Genomic DNA, 17,165 nt, shown 5'->3' with positions numbered 1-17,165 from the left:
CAATTTCAGTTGATAATTTTGGATTGTCTGTTCATCCCTTGAACGATCAGCAGGTTAAATGGCTTAACAAATATATATACAGGGGTGCGCATAAGTGGTCCGCAGGTGCGCATTCGCTGTCAAAATAAAAGACGCGCACCAGATAGGAAGTTGCAACGCGCGTTTGCGTACATAAGATTTTCTAGAGGAGGACAGATATTTGTTTAGAACTCTTAAAGACGTCGAAGAAGCAAGCTCCTTTAAGCAATTACTTTGGTGTTCCTCCACCTCCAAAGAAATGTCAGAAGGAGTCCGAACCGCAAAAGAAGCGCGTATTCTCGGAAAAGTGGTTGCAGGAGGTGAGCTGGCTTCAAACAAATGATGAACGCACAGAGATGTGGTGCAGAATATGCCGTGAAAATCCCACTGTAGCGGACAAAAACAGTCCCTTTTGTATGTACGCGAACGCGCGTTGCAACTTCTTATCTGGTGCGCGTCTTTTATTTCGACAGCGAATGCGCATCTGCGAACCACTTATGTGCACCCCTGTATATATATATATTATATATATATATACACATATATATATAATTTTATTTATTTTTTTTAAACATTCTTTTGAATTGTAAGGTACATGGACTGGACTGAAAATGTGTGGATAAAGGAGCCAACATCCAGAGAAATACTGCTCAAGACCACATTAAAATTTATAAGAAAGTCTGGCAGCTTGGAAGAAAAATATAAAGAAATTAGATGTAAGATTTTTGCAAAAGAGGGACACAGCCATAAAAAACTATAAACATGATTGAAAAAACATTTAAAAAGTATGCAATAACCATAATAGATGTGCTCAAAGAAACAATTTGATGCATTTTTCTTTTCTTGCTGACAGTTAATTCTGCTCTGTCTCATATTCAGTCCACTGAACTTTAGACAAGAGCCAACAGCAGAGCTCACATAGTTTACTGGAAGGATGCGCAGCTAGCCTGGCTCTGTCAAAGATAAGGTTCAGCACATAAGTCTTCACTACTCCACGGTTGTTTTTAAACACTTACAATACTTAACTTTTTTTTTTAAACTGATAATCAGTCTTTATAGAAGCCATGACAGCACGGTCCTGTTAAATCATCACTGTTAAATCATTCACGACATAAGATGGACGTTTGTCTTACACTTCCTCTTTCATCATAGGCGGCCATGCTTGCAGGAGAAGAATGAGCAACTGAAAGTCTTCCCACTTCTGCGCCGCTTCCAACAGCTCCTGGAAAAGGTTGTATCGTTTTTCTTCATTCTCCACATCCTCTATCTGGATCTGAGAAAAAGGTAAAAAGAGAAACCGGGTTGTGAGGAAGGCAAATCAATTTGGAATGAAAAGAAAATGGTAACTACGAGAACATTGATTGCGAGCTTTACCCAGGACACTGAACATCGAGCATGCCTGTTGCCTGTTTCTGTTAAAATTCTGCCTTATGTGCATCATTGATGATAAACATAACAGCAAATGCCAGCATCATCCACTGAGACCCTCATCTTAGTCATCAGGTACGTGGGCTATTTCCACTACACACCATACGCAAAAATGGATAGAGCACCTTTCATTGATTTCAAATTAAGAAAGCTCTCAACAAACTTGACAACATAATGATTTCACTAAAGATTGTGGGCACGATATTCCTGCCAAAGCAAGATGCGAATGAACTGCACAGTCACACGCAGTCAATCTAGAGCTCCATCAAACACTTCAAAGCTTCAAAGGCAGCGAACGGAAAGAATAAGGCTTTAAGAGTAACGGCACATTTCATTGTTATTTTACAAAAAAAAAGTCACCTGTGGCCAACTTTATTCGAAAAAACAAACAACGACTGAGGGGAAAGAATGTGAGAAAAGAGAATGAAAAGGAATCAGGGAGGGATAATATGGAAGAAATGAGAGGAGGAGGAGAGGGAGGAGGAGGGAGTGGAGGGAAAGTAATTAATTTTCTTCTCAAAGGTTGGCTTCTAGTGTGATTTAACAGTTCAGAGAGCGGCTGATTTCTGAGGGGAAAACTATGACCTGCCAAAGCAAGGCTGCTGCAAGACAGGCTGTGTCACACACACAAACACATGTACGCACACACATGCATCACTAGCAGCCAGACTCAGGGAACGGTGTCAGCCTTGGTGGAGCGCTCACATTTATACGACTGGATTTGTATTCAATTCCTAGCGATACTTTACTTGTATAATGGTTTTAAATCCATGCATACGGCACAGATCCCACTCGTTTATTGGCCGACATCTAGCTCTAAAGCACTCATATACAGCCAAGGGAAAAAAAATGAACCCCGAATCATTCGAAAATATGCTATAATGGAAAAATCACCCTCAAAAATATACAGAAACATATTTTTACTGCAATGCACAATGCTGTTATAAACAGCTTTTCTTAAGGATTTACCCAAAGTCAGCAGCAAAAGTCGTGGCAATCGACTAAAGTTCTTCTGAGACATGTTATAAATGTCTAATCATGCACTAAACCACTGGCAGCATAACAGATACATGCCCAGTGTTGTAGTCAATTGCCTTGCGATGGAGGATGGAGCAATAAATGAGTAAAGCTTAAGCTCTGGACCTTCTGGAAATGGAGGTCACTTGGGAAACAGAAATGGAATCTTAACTACCTGTAAAAAGCTCTCACTGCAATCTAAAGCTCTCAAATCCATCACTGAATGTAAACTGCAACCCAGAGCTTGTTCATCATTATTACTGCTTTAATGCATTATGAATACTGAACACTTTCTAACTATTGATGCCTTTTTAAAGTTTTACGGACACATTTATTCATTATCTATGAAAATTCAAGGGTATGTGAGACCTTGGGATTCCCCAATAATATTCTGATTATATGTTCCCCCTGGAATGGAAAAATGATAAATGGCCAAAGCACCCAGATGCATCCAAATAGAAACTCTTTCACATACAAAAAGCTATCACATCGCATCGTCTCACTTACCCACTCACACACACATCAAAACTCACCTACAGTTGTCCCCCAAATTAACTCTGTCAATTACTTTGTGGCTCTGAGGCTTTTATTTTCTTAACAAGGAAGGATGTCAATTAATTATGCCTAGTGATTAAAACCAACATTTCCTCTGTGGTGTTGTACAATGAACAGAGTGCAGGAGGGCAAACGGAAGAGGGAGGGGGAGTGAAACATGGCAGATGCCATGAAATATATTAGCGAGGGAAATAAACCAATGTAAATATGATGTACATCAAAGTCTCTTTACTATTTAAAAAATGTTTAGCACTGTCAGATACTTTCAATCTGCATTCCACGTCTTCCCACCCTTTGCCCATCCTAATATTGATGCTTTCAGACAGCAAGGCAACATAGCATGTGATAATTAAGACCCTACAAGGAGCAAAGCTGCTGGAGCCTTACTGTCTTTGTTCTGATTATTCTTCCCCTTATTACCAAGCAGCGAAGCCGCGAGGATCCTTGTCCTTGTTCCAAATTTTATTTATTCTTCTTCGCCAAAAGTGTTGCACCAAAATACTGTAATGCCTGGAAACAGTAATTCATCAGGTGTGCTCAAAATAAAGCATTTTAATTACCCACAGGTAGCTCTGTAATAATCAAGTTTATGTTTTTTGACAATTATTTAAAACCAGCTTGCCTGCAGTGAAAATTCTTTCATCACTCTTTTCTTTTGCTTTCAAAATAGCACATTTTGCCAATTCTTCCAGATTTTCTTCAGAATTAGTTTCCTAAATCTCTGTAGCCCCCACGCTACTCACCCTAAATCTGACTCTGACTCATTTGCAGGCTTTTATGAGATGTGTACTACTAAACAAGTTTAAAATAGCCAAGCTTTCTTTGTGTTAGCTGGGTTGGCTAAACCTAAAATCCCAGTCAGAGATAAAATGTATCATGACACTGGTTATCAGCTGTCTTTGTCAACCCAAGCTATCTACTTCAGGTAAACGGGGCATTTGACCTGTCAGCTCTATTTTTTGGCAAAAAGCTGACCAATCAACTGCAACCTACTTCAGTCACTGTCATACAAAAAAATAAAAAAGGTGAAGACATTGCAAAGTTTTGTAATCTCTGGTCTATTAGGATTAATTTCATCTGTATAAAATAGATCTGGCATTAAATCTGATATATAGGATGAATATGAAAACAAATAAATGTAATTTCTGCATCAAATAAACCTAAATTCTGCTGTGGACCAACTTTACAGTATGCCTCTTTAAGCTGCGGCTCACCATGTTGCAAGAATAAAACATATTCCTGCAGTAGAGAATGAAAAATGAAACGAGTCATTGAAAATGTGTTTTTTATTTTTTTTAAATGCAATTTTAAACTGAAATTCTGAACATAACCTGCTTTAGACCAGGTTTACTCATCATAAGTTATCGTAGGAAGATAAAAAGGGTAAACTTTGTGATACTATCTTTAAGCTTAACATACTTGTTAATACAATAATCTTGCGTTGTTGTGCACCCCTCTCATCTTAAGTTGTTCAGAAAATATGTCGGACGTTTTCATATTTATAAGTCACATATCAAATCACAGCCCACAGCCAAACTCAGACCGCAATTACAAATCAGTGTGGAGAATTTTTTTTATTTCGTCAAAGATTTTGATCAAACTAGTTTCCATGTGAAACTAACAGAAATTGTGTGTTTTGCAGACGTGAGGTGGTGTGTGGATCTGTGTCATTCCCAGTGGTGCAGTCTGTAAATCTCCTCTGTGCATACAAAGGCTGCAAATACCCACACACCACATTCCTACTTTCTAAAAAGTCTTTTTAATTTTAATAGTCTTTTTAAAATCAAGCACTGATCTCCTGTATGGATAACAACATTTTTTTCTTTTTTTCCCCTCAAGACAGAACCAATCATAGCACAGCAACAGCAGGTCAGGCATTGATTTTTCCATCCTCGCTACTGTGTATGTGGCTTTAGTAAGCGTGATAAAGGAAAAGCACGGGGAATGGCCTTAATGTTGTGTTTATCGGCTGTCACATAAGTGGGAATCATTACTATGTTCACAGAACTATCTCAGTGCTGCAGAAACAATGGTTTATTTTTAAAGCCAAGCAAAACATAAACTGCTATAGGTCATTAGGAAAAAATACCATACCATATCCACTGTGCAATATTTCTCTATTGTGTGAAAATAAAACAAATCAACCGAAAACAGCAGCTTTAAACAGCAGTGCCTGAAAAAGCTTTAGTTGTTTAGTAATGTAGAGCTTTAAAGAAGAGGCAGCAAAAGACACTTTAGGCAGTAAAATGTATGTTATAAATAGCATGGATGGCTCTTTTTTTATTTCTTTTAAATAATCACATGGAAATACTATGTATTACAGATAAGGTGAAGAAAAAAATTCTACCACACATTTCCCTTGAAACCAAATTGAGTAAGTGTGGAAAAAAACAGAAATTAACACCACAGTTCTTGTAAACCAGTTGCAGCCGCTCCCACTGAGAGATCAGCAAACAATATGATATGCCATAATACCGACAGAGAGAAATGGTTGCACAGGGTGAAAGTACAAACTGCGTGTAATTTTAAGTATAAAAAAACAATTCTTTTCTGCTGGCACAGCCAACGCTGCTGTTAAATTATGACAACAGCATGCTAAATGCTCGCCCACTGTGCCTGGAGGTAGCCACGGTGCTAACAAAAAGATATACATGAACATAGAGAGCAAGAAGAAAGCATGGAAATGAAGAAAGCAGAGAGGGGGAGGTGGAAGTAAATGAAACATGACAATGAGTAGTTACCAGTAGCTGCTTTATTACCCTCTGTCAGCCTTTTCAGCAGGATGAAGAACTGCAACTGCTTGTGTGTTTCTTGATATGCAATTGCAATGGGACACTGCAAAATGGCCATCTCCATCTACTAATGTTTGCTATGAAGTTTCGAGACAAATCATTGATTTAGAAAAACTTTGTACAAAAAACTGAAAACAGAAACAGTGAAGCTCTTTTTAAAATAATTATGAATTTGAAGCCAGCACATTTCAAAAGAGTTGGGACAGAGTGATAGAAATGAGGCATTCACCAACATCTGAAAACTGCGTGAATGGCAGTGATATTCAGGTCTCCAGGATAACACATTCTCTATTAATAACACACACTATCTGTATTGGAAATCGGGACTTGGCTCTGGAAATCCAGACAAAAACACTGTCAGCGAAAATACAAATATGTTAAATCACTAACATGCAAAGGGAAAAACCTATATAAAATATAGCTACAAATTCTGCTGCCCTCTGAACTTCTGCCTGAGTGTATTTAATGTTGCATAACAGTAAACAATGATGGATAAATCAAAAATCTGGAATTCTTTTTGCAAGTCTTCAAATTGTGTCTTGTAGAACCACCCTATGATTAAATAGCTCATAGAACCACCTTTAGCAGCAATAACGAAGTGATCGTCTTCTGTATGACTTCTTCACTCTGCCACATCATTGTGGAGGATACTAGGCCTACTCTTCTTTTCAGTTCATCTGGGTTTGTGGGCAAGGTTACGCCACAGCATTTCATTGTGACACACTGATTTTTTTCTTCTTCAGCTCAGCCATTCGGTTTTAGATTTACTGCTCTGCTTGGGATCATTATCCTGTTGCATGACCCAGTTTGGGCCAATCTTTAACTGTGGGACAGAAAACCTCACACTTTACTCTAGAATACTCTGCCACGGGCAAGTCAATGACTGTAAGGTCCTCACGTGCAGCTGCCGAAAAAACAAAAAAACCCCAAACAAATCATGAGCCTCCGAGCTCAGCAGTTGGTATGAGGCGTTTGTGCTGTGCTTGGTTTTCCCCAAACGTGGCATTTTCTTTTCATCTGTCCAAAGGACATTTTTAACATTTATAAACAAGCCACACTTTTTTTCTAATTGTACTGTCATAAACTTTAAAATTTAAAATGATAAGTAAGGGCTGTATAATATGAGACGTTCCTTTTTTGGAAGCAGTTAGGGTTTATTTGGTTGTTCACATGACTGATCAGTATAACTGAAAGATTAAAAGTCTGCATTGTTTTACAAGAAGAATATCTGAAACATTATGAAATGAAAACACAACAGCCAAGGAGAGCCTTACATATCAACAAGCTGCACTGCTGAGTGGTAAAATTCCTGTTTTAAGGGAGATGGGAAAAACATTTTCCTTTCAAACCTACAGCAGTCTCCTCTTGGTCTCGTCTAAAAGCTTACACAGCATTACATGCGTTAGAAGATTGACTGAAATGTCATACCTTGTAAATCTTCCTAAAGCTGAAAAAAACTGCTTTCACCTTTTTGAAAAAGACTAACAGTAATCACAGAGTTGGTTGTAGTTTGCCAAAAACAGTGTTGTGTAGTCCAAAAGGTTCTTGCTTTGCAAATTGAAAAACTGCAATGCATTCTAACTCTGCTATCAGCATATGATAATAAAATAGGAGGGAAAAAAAGACAGGAAGAGTGCCAGTGTGTGAGAAAGAGATAGGACCACATCAATAGCAAAGCAAAAAAAAAAAAAAAAGATTGTCAGAAACCACATGGGCAAAAACACATACAGCTCTCAGAGGATAGAAATGGAGATGAAGTATAAAAGACCGCAGCAGACGAGTCCAGATGACGTTTACTGCTTTAGAAAGAGAAACTATATGTGTATGCGAGCGTGCTTGAGAGGGTAGACAGATGAAAGTGGAGTCATTTATTCCTCCTGAGAGTCACTTGCATGAGACTGCTTTCACTCCATTAATGGGGAGACACACAAAAACACAATCAGGACCATGCAAACATGCACGCAGGTGTGCACACACAATCAAAAACATTCAATGCCAAAGAAACAAAGCTCAATAAACTCATGTGAAACAGTTTTCACCATATGTCACAGTCTTTCCTTAAGCTATAAGATCCCACTAAATAAATATTCCAGCATCAAAGTGTTCAGCTGTGGTCTGTTAAATATGCACGGCTTTCAACACACTTGAAGGTAATACTGTAGATAATTTTAGAATGAATACCCTAAATGCTAAACAATAATTCTTCAGGGGTAAACATAATATTCCAATGAAATGAGCCCCATACGCCGTCTTTGGTACATTTTATCATTTTACAATTTATGCCATCCTTTTAAATGAACTGAACAAATCTATAATAGCTTGTTGTTGGTTAAGTGACTAAGAGGACTTGGTTCAGTACACATAAAACTAAAGTAATATTCCCCTATTAAAAGGCTTATATTTAAATCAACTTGAACAAATTGTAAAAATCTTTCATTTTTCAAGCATGAAAATACACAAACAAAAATACCATTATTGTCACTATTATTGCAGGCCACAGCACCAACGTGAGCAGGGTTTTATGGGTTAAAGTTTTTGTCTTATTTACTGTTAAAGTAATTTTTTATGCTTTGACATGTCAGATAATGTATTTCATATGTCAGCATACAAAACAACACTAAAAGAAATGGTCTATAGGTACTCAAAGCATACAAGTTATGCAAAGGACTGCCTTTCCCTTTAACTGAAAAACCTGCCTTCTACCCATTTTATTGAGGATAGTCAACATCCACCTTAAAAGCAGTGTACAGTGCAACATAGATGTTTAAGGGCAAGGAGAAGGTTTGAGGTAATTACTAAGTGCCTGACAGGTATGGAATAACATTTATTACAGTTTGTAAACATACCGCTATTGTTTGAGCATGAAGCTATGAAGCTATGTTAGAGTATAGTGGGTGCCAAGGCTTGAAGAACTGCCTCTCTTCTTGTTATGACCCAGAGTCATAATTGGCAATACATTATTTGCACCTGAGGTTGACAGTATGTTTTCTCCCTCACTGCCTACATGTTCTAATGCTAGTGACTGGACTAGAGACTGATGGTCCATTCATTAAATTGGCCACCTGGCTATGCCGGCTTAGGGCCTATGCCACTCGCCCATGTTTCTGACGCCCAACCAGGCCATGCTATGTCATACCAAGCTTAGCATTAAAGTTTTGTGCTTTCAGGTGAGCTGGTTAAGAGTTACTAGACACTTTTTTTAGTGCATAATCTAAACATCTTCAAAAAGTTGCACAAGCTACAGAGCAGAGGAACCTTCTTTTTTGGTGTTCCTTTGTTGGTTTATGTTAAGAAGACAGAAATGTACTTTTTTGCACTAATTTGTAAATTGTTGATATTTTATATTGTTGTTATAGTAAAAATATAAAGTGTTATAAATAAAACATTCTCCAGAAAGCCCACAATTACACTTCTTCCACCTACAAAGTCAGTATTCAATAATAACATCATTATACTGTTCATAGATTTAACCCCATTAAATGTTTTTGGTAGTTGCTCAACTTCTGACAGCATTCTGGTGGAATTTTTAAACTTAAATCCAGGGACTGACATAAAGCAACATTTTAAGAAAAAAAAAATCCAAATCAGGCTTTATTTGACTTGAGCATATGTGTATGAGCACGTGTGTATGTTTGGGATGATTTTGTTGGTGGAAAGTCCACTGACCGCCAAGCTTCAATTAATGCTAAAATCACTCTAGGGACAACAGTAGTTGTAGAGTGCCAGATAAATAGAATTATTGCAACTGTGTGCAATGAGCTTTTGATCTTGCAGCCTTTGAAATAGTTTCTTCAAAGATGGGGAAGCAGGTCTGCAACCATTCCCAGTCAGATCCCATCTTCACAGCAGCACTTGGTGAACCAAGACGGCAATAAGGTGACAATAAAATGGCAATACGCTGGTGTTAGTCTGCTGTAAGTTTGCAATTGAATGGGGTCAAGTTGGCCATTACATGCAGTCTGTTTGTGATAATACAGCAGTTATTTGCCACAAAAGATAAATCGGCAAGTCCAGCAAGAGTTCACCCAGAACCTCACAGAAATTGAGGAAATCCTCCACAAGCAGTGACGCAGTTGCTGTAAGACAACTTACCTGCAAAAAGATGCTCAGCAATCTTGCTTTTATAGCCAGAAGCATAGCAGATTAGTTGTGCTCATCAATCCAGAGTGACCCAGACTGATTGCAACAGGTTGGGAATCTGTCTTTTTATAAATTAGGCAGAAATTATTTGCAGACTGTCTGGGAGCAGTTGCAGTAAGTCCAAGTTGGACAACGATTGCTCCGAGACAAGTTGCCGCCCATCAGGCTGTGCAATTGCCTCATGATAGAAAGTTAAGCCTCATTACTCCGTTAAAACAAATTCCCAGGACCCTACAAACTTATTTATGACCCTACTTTTTCTTCTTTTAGTTCAAAACTGATTGTGGACATAACGATGTTGCAGTTTGTAGATACCTTTTGTAGCTTCACATAAAAGAAATATGATCAAATGGTCAGTAAACATATGGAAATAAGGGGCCTGCTTAACATTTAACAAAAATCCACTTCCAGCACTGGTGCACATGTTTTCAGTATCTAAGACCATACAAAACCCAAGTGTTCATAGGCTGAGGGTTAATTATTGATTTAACAGAGCAACCTTGGAGTAATTGCTTACTTGCTGGAGGTTTGAGGGGACAACCAAAGTTCTGAAAGCAGTCTTCATATCTATATTTCCTTTTGACAGGTCTCTGAAAATGAAAAGGCTGCAATATTCAACAGCTGTTGACCACCTCCACTAAATTATCGTCTACTTCTGCAGTCATTCCTTTTCACATTCGATGAAACAGAGCGACTACTTAATGCAGTAAAAGGCTTTTATATATATTACCTGCAGACTAAACGAATTACAGTCAAGACAGGAACCTACCGCAGACGCATCAGATACAGCTCTGATGACAGTGATTGATGATTAATGCTTACATTTTCAACATGCACTAGTTTTTTTAAAAATTAATTAATCAAATCATGGCTTCAAAAAAATAAAATCTCAGTTGTCCGTAAGTGTAGAAGACAAACAGCTCAATCACTCACAATCAGCAAGGGGGATGTCTGACAAATAACTCCTAGACTCAACAATCAGTGCTGCTGGTCAAGCTCTGAGTGGTATTTTTTTAAAGTTCCTTTAAAGTTTAATAATTACCATTTAAACTCTCAACATCAATAACTTTCATCAGAGGTTCATTTTAGAAAAACGGCATAGAGTCGCAGCTCTGCCTCTGTCTGCCTTAACAAAACACCCTATGGCTAGAATCTATAATGAACAGCACTGTCAGTCAAGCTATAGACTACAGTATAGACAACTGTGTATATATGTGCTATATAACACAATCATGCACAGCCCATATATAAATTCAAATTAGTGCTGTCAGCGTTAATCTCGTTAAAATGACATTAACGCCGTAACTGCATTAACACGGCAAATCTCCGTTAGCGAGTTACTGCGGTTCGCCCCGTGTGTGGGGCTGGACGGCGCTAACACGTTAAGAGCTAACTGCACTAACGCGTTGACGCCGTGCAGCCCCACCGCGCTGACATCACTAACTTAAATATAATATTACGTCACTAAATATAAAAAAATAATATATAGAGTATTTTAGACAGGCATATATAATAGAAACTTCAAATTCACTGTTAACTGGTAAATAACTAATGCCACAAATACTTGAAAACTGAGGCACAGTATTGCTTGAGCTAAACGACCCAAGGATATCAGGTAAAATGTGAATCTTTGTATGCCTTCAGTCTGTTTTTCCATATTTCTACAATTGTTCATACTGTACAATCAAAGCAATGCAAAACGGTTGGCTAACTGGATGATAACTTGATGCCTACATTAAGTTGAACTATGAATGAAATGAAACACAATAATCATCAATAACTGTATTATAATTAAGAAAACTAAATTCCATTTTTGCTAATACATAACACAAAATCCTACACACTATACAAACTGTCATGCCAGTCGTGGTAACTGAGAGGAGCCCTGTGACGGTCATTGGTGGTAGCATTGAAGATGAAAACTGTTTGGTAGTCCTCCCTCCAGTTGTAAAAACAAACCCCAAATATCATCCTCATGGTCGAAAGATGTAAGTAATAAGGACACTGATATTTCAAGACAGAGCTCATTCATACTGTCAGTGCAACTTTAAATAAAAACTCCATTTACGCTGCAGTTATTAGATCACACCACACGCATGCAGACCAGCACCACATGACACCATCCCTTCATTCCTCACAAGTACCCTCCTTGCAACTGAGTGACTGCTGGAAGTATATGGTTAACAAATCATCACCTGCCGGTGTGACACTGTGGTCGACAGGTTAATGATGAGTGCTACCATCACTGTCCGTCTTGGCAGCTCTCTCCCACACTCATCACATCTTATTACCACTGCCAATCACGACGACGAGCACTCTCAATTCCCCCTTTCTATCAAATGAGCAGCATGAAGGGGGATAGCATTTTTTATAAATACCTGGGCATCTAATTGCGTCAATATGTTAAAGTAAATGACAACCACCCAAACCAATTTCTGGTTCAGGTAACTGTTTTGCGCAAGTTTTGCGGTAAGGACTGTCATAACCAGTTGCTCCAAATTAAGTGACGTTTAAAGCTTCTCTGCTGAAGCCAACCCAAGCCAACTTTATTCATAAAGCACTTTAAAATCAGCAACCACTGACCAAAGTGCTGAACTTAGGAATAAAAATAATACAATTACAACATAAAATAAAAGCATCAATAAATTACAAGACACAATTTGTCTTTCCACTCGCCCTCCAGTTTTGTTCACCTCCGTACTTTAGTGTTCCTGCTCAAAATTGACCGGTCTGTTTTAACAGCTCTTAAATTAGCATAACAAACATTTTTCACCACCAAATTCAGTTCAGTGGGTCGTTTAGTGGGTTGTTGACTGAACGACCCCACAGGGGGGCACCACAGATGTAACAAGGTTGATTAAAACCCTCAAAATTCAATGAAAGACGTGATCATCACTTTTATATGTTCAAGTGCGTAGTGTGGAGGATATCATAAGGCCTTGAGGCAATCAGATGTAAAACACTGTATTTATGAGTATTTTAAGTTGTAAATCGGTCAGATTGAACACGAACGCGACAGGAAGGCTAGTCAGTCTCAAAAGCTATACATATACACATTCTCAAACCAGATTTTATTGTTTCTTTAAAAAAAAAAAACATACTTTGCCTCCTCTTCCTTACTTCCGCTGATAAAGTAACAAGTTTTTGTAACTATGACATTAATGTTCCATTATTTACATGCTCAATATCCCCATAGGTTAGACTGCACTAATTAAATAAAGCATTAAAAACTGAAGTATAAAATGGTTTTAAAACTTCTCCAGGGTAGCTGGGTTTTAAGTTCATCTCCACCCTTAAGTGTGCAGTTAATGTACTTTGCTGTTGGATAATACTTGAGAATGTTGCTTTTTGACCTTTGTTTCAAAAAAATTAACCTTTTTCATATTTCTAGACTTAATTTGAAACTGTAATTCATGATGACATTTTAAGATTTAAAACGATATGATAAGGTCATGCATATGATTGCAATTGCCATGCACAGATTAATCAAAAATGGTTACTAACAAAAATGTGCAAGGTAAACTCTTTTTTTGAAATACTCTTTAAAAATATCTGCATCACAGGCAACACTACACCTGACAGCCTCGTTCAGCTAATGTGACCCATGAGTCTGCTCGTCTTCAAAATCAAATTCAAGTCACAGATGCTCCATTTCTTCCTAAATTTGCGCGGGCTATTAGTGAAACACTGTGTGAACTTTTGCCCCCATCAACAAAGCTACCTGATAATCTTCTCTATGACTTGGCAATTATCTCAGTCCTTGACCTGAGAGGCAGGGGAGAAAAAAAAGCGAAGGGAGAGAACACGGGATGTGGGCATGTCAGTGTATCGGACTGGGAGTGCCAGCGGAGCCATGGGATGCAGAGATCTCGTTGTCTGGCCTTTACTGAGAGCGCTCTGAATGAGCTCATCAATATTCATTGACCTGCTCTGGCTAATGTCCCCGGCGACGAGCAAAATAAAGTTGCAGAGGTCGCACACTTCACAAGAGGGGAGAGAGCGGGCTGGGAAGAGCGAGGCAGAAAATGAGCGATGCAGAGGAAGTGAGGGGAGTTGATAAGAGGGGGCAGGTTTAGGGGGAGAAAAAAAAAAAGAGGGAGAGAGAGAGCGCAAAGAGAAGCAAACACCAAAAGGGCAAAGCCTCGAGGCCTGTAGGGGTTTCGGGAGTTTATTACGACTTGAAAGTGAGACGCATAAAACATGCAGGGGAAACATAAGTGCAGAGATAAAGACACACAGGCCTATGGAGAACAAACAAAAACCCACACAAATACCCTTGTGTATGCATGACATGACAAGTTGAGTGCAATGACAAACAAATACAGCTTTTCTAACCTCTCCCTCTATTCGTTTTGCATTTTCTTGCTCTCCTTGTAGTCTAGTGTAGACCCACGTTGCATAACATGACACCTGGGTGTACATAATGGCGCACGCCTCAAGAGAGGAAGAAGAGTAAGATAAGAGACCGGAGGGGGGAGAGCTCAGAAGACAAAACACAGAAGAGGAGTGGCTAGAAAGCAAGAGTAGATCGGTGTTAGAAGGAGAGAACAAGCTTGTCGCTTAAAACCATCTCGACACACAGCGGCGCACGGTAACATATTAAACCCAGTGTTACAACTGCTCATTCTCCTTAATCATGCATGCGTACATAGCTCGATGAATATTCGAGGTGTGAGGAAGATTGCGTAACTTAAGATGGGAATTCGCTTAAATTATTTACGTGTAAAATTTAGTTTAAACAAAAATTCAAAAGTGGATGTGAGCTGAAGACTTAACCACAAAGCACCAGCTGAAGGAAAGCATTTACCTGGCGCTACGAAGCAGCAAAGAACATGCCAAAAAAGATAACACCGCAAGAGTCCCTTCCCCTTCATCTCAGTTTTCACTGTCTCTCTCCCTCTTTCTCATCTGGCACCGCGCTGCCCACTCCTATAACTTCAGCTGTCCTCGGGCTCTTTTCCTCTTATTTTTCCTCTTGTCTGTCTCCCTCTGCACATCCCTTCTTTTCTTGTTTATTTTATTGCTCTGCCTCCTCTCTGATGTTCAGGGTTTTTTTTTTTTTCTTTCCAAGTCATCAGTGATCCCACCAAGATGACAAAGCGCTGTGCTCTTCTCTCCTGGCTCCAAGTTAAAAACAGAGCGTAAATAAAGTTTTCACAAAAAAAAGCCCAAGGGGGATAGATAAAAGCTGCCAAAACAAGTGGAATTATAGCTGGGGCTTTGCCATCACGACAATGACCCCTGATCTGTTGCATTAGGCTGTGGCCATAAGATAGCTTTCTCAACCCCATCACATTTATTATTTATCTACTTGGAAAGAGACTCTGCTCGCTCTTTGTTCTTGTAAAACCCTCTCCCCACAGTCCAGGCTCATTCGCTTTCATCAGACAAATCTTTCCCAGCTTCCCTGTCCAGCTTCTCCTCTTCACATGTTCCCCACCTCGGCAACGCGCTGTCATTTTTATAAAATTATTTTTTTATTTATTATTTTTTCCACACAATTCCTTGTTGTGCCTGTTAATAATCAACAACACCATTGTTCTGTCAACCAGAAACAATCCCACTTGTGTTTCTGTTTGTATTCCTGTCATATCAAACAAAGACTGTAGTTCCAACAAAATAGTATGCCATCCTTCAACGTCTTTCATGTCAAGCAAAGGCTTATCTTAGCACTCGGGTGTTGCATACTTCAAACGGTGGCCTTAATATTTAAATATACAGCAGCTGTGGTGGGGTGTTTTATGATATGGCGGGAGGGGAGATGCAGTTAGACGTGAGCAAACATATATGCTTGTCTAAACAAACCCATGTGCACTTGTAACACCATTTAAAACACACAAGGTCTTAAGGCCTTTTCAAATATTGTGCCTGTCATGTTCACATATGCATGAAAGGAGTCCAAAAACAGACGTATTCTACAATTTTCTGCTTAATTGGTGCATAAAAATGGAAATTCTATTCACAAAACAAAAGCAAAGACTGATAAAGAGACTGCGGGAAACAAGAATCAGGAGTGTGTTTAGATATAACTTTCTGCTATCAAGACAGGCCAAGAAAAATAAAGGACAAAGAGGAAATAATTGAATACTGCAGAAAGTGAATATAAAGAATAAAATATGGTTTTATGATTGACAGGAATAATTATATACTTGGGGAATATGTTTGGCCGAATAACCCATAATTTCAACCTTATCAAATATAAATAAAAAATAATCAATGAATTGCAAGGGCGGAAAAGGACATGACATTTTGAAATGTGAAATGGGGGGAAAAAAAGGAAGGAGAAGAAGACCCGCCTTCGGGAAAAGTCAGACACAGGCTAGGTTGGATTTAATGTGCGAGGTCGGGAGGGGGTGTAGCTACAGAGAAGCTTATGGAGGGATGGCAGAGCCCATTCTGCTCACCTCACTTCATCCATATTATTATATAGATGACACACTGCTTGGTCCAAACAGCACTGCACCAAAGCAGTGTTTCACGGCAAATGATCCATGACATTGACGGAGACACGTAGCATGAATCTGTGATCACTGCTTATTCACCCACACAGACATGTATGTGATTTTCCTTCACATTTACAGTGAAAAGCTATATGAAGGCTTTGATGCAGAGAGCCACCTTCTTTCACTGCACTTGAGTGTGTGTAGGTGTGTGTGTGTGTGTGTAGGTGTGTATGTAAGCCGGCTGTGGCCATTATTGCTAGCACTGCCATGGGATTTGGCATACTAATTAACATCCCCACAATACAAAATCAAGGCAATAGCAGAGATGGCAGCTATGTCAACAAGCAGTGTACAGTGTGCACCTATGCAGAATAAGCGCACACACCTACACTTACATGCATATTTGCTTTCCGATGTTTCCTGATTGTCTTTGAAATGTCATAAAGAAACCTTAAGTACACGGTTGTTAGTGACAAAAAGGCCAAATGCACAATATACACAAAGGCCCATCAAACAGGCAAAACAGACCCTCACATCTTGACAGTGTTGACATTTGAATGCCCTGCTCTTATGACTAATCATTCAAAATTAAGTCACAAAATCTATGCCTGACTTCACCTCTTACAACCTCCATGCCTCTTCTCCTGTATCAACCCCCTCCCACCCCACCCCCACCCCCTGCACTACCTAAATGTCAGCATTACAATTGGGCACATTAATATCTTCCTTTTTAGATGTCTTCTGGCTACATAGTGTGTTGGAATGCTAAGGA

The 17,165-nt window shown here is 39.0% G+C and overlaps 1 protein-coding gene across 1 annotated transcript in view; it reads right to left on the bottom strand.

Annotated features, from left to right (window-relative positions):
• nbas (NBAS subunit of NRZ tethering complex) overlaps positions 1-17,165 on the bottom strand; it is a 181,837-nt gene that overhangs the window by 23,214 nt on the left and 141,458 nt on the right. Inside the window, exon 50 of the mRNA XM_031726216.2 lies at positions 1,152-1,291. Coding sequence (XP_031582076.1) covers positions 1,152-1,291 — 140 coding nt within the window. The remainder of the gene's footprint in view (positions 1-1,151; positions 1,292-17,165) is intronic.

The sequence above is a fragment of the Oreochromis aureus genome, linkage group 15 (assembly GCF_013358895.1).
Source record: "Oreochromis aureus strain Israel breed Guangdong linkage group 15, ZZ_aureus, whole genome shotgun sequence".
NCBI lineage: Eukaryota > Metazoa > Chordata > Actinopteri > Cichliformes > Cichlidae > Oreochromis > Oreochromis aureus.
The sequence above is the reverse complement of the archived record's forward strand: the minus strand, read 5'-3'. Positions and strand labels throughout refer to the sequence as shown.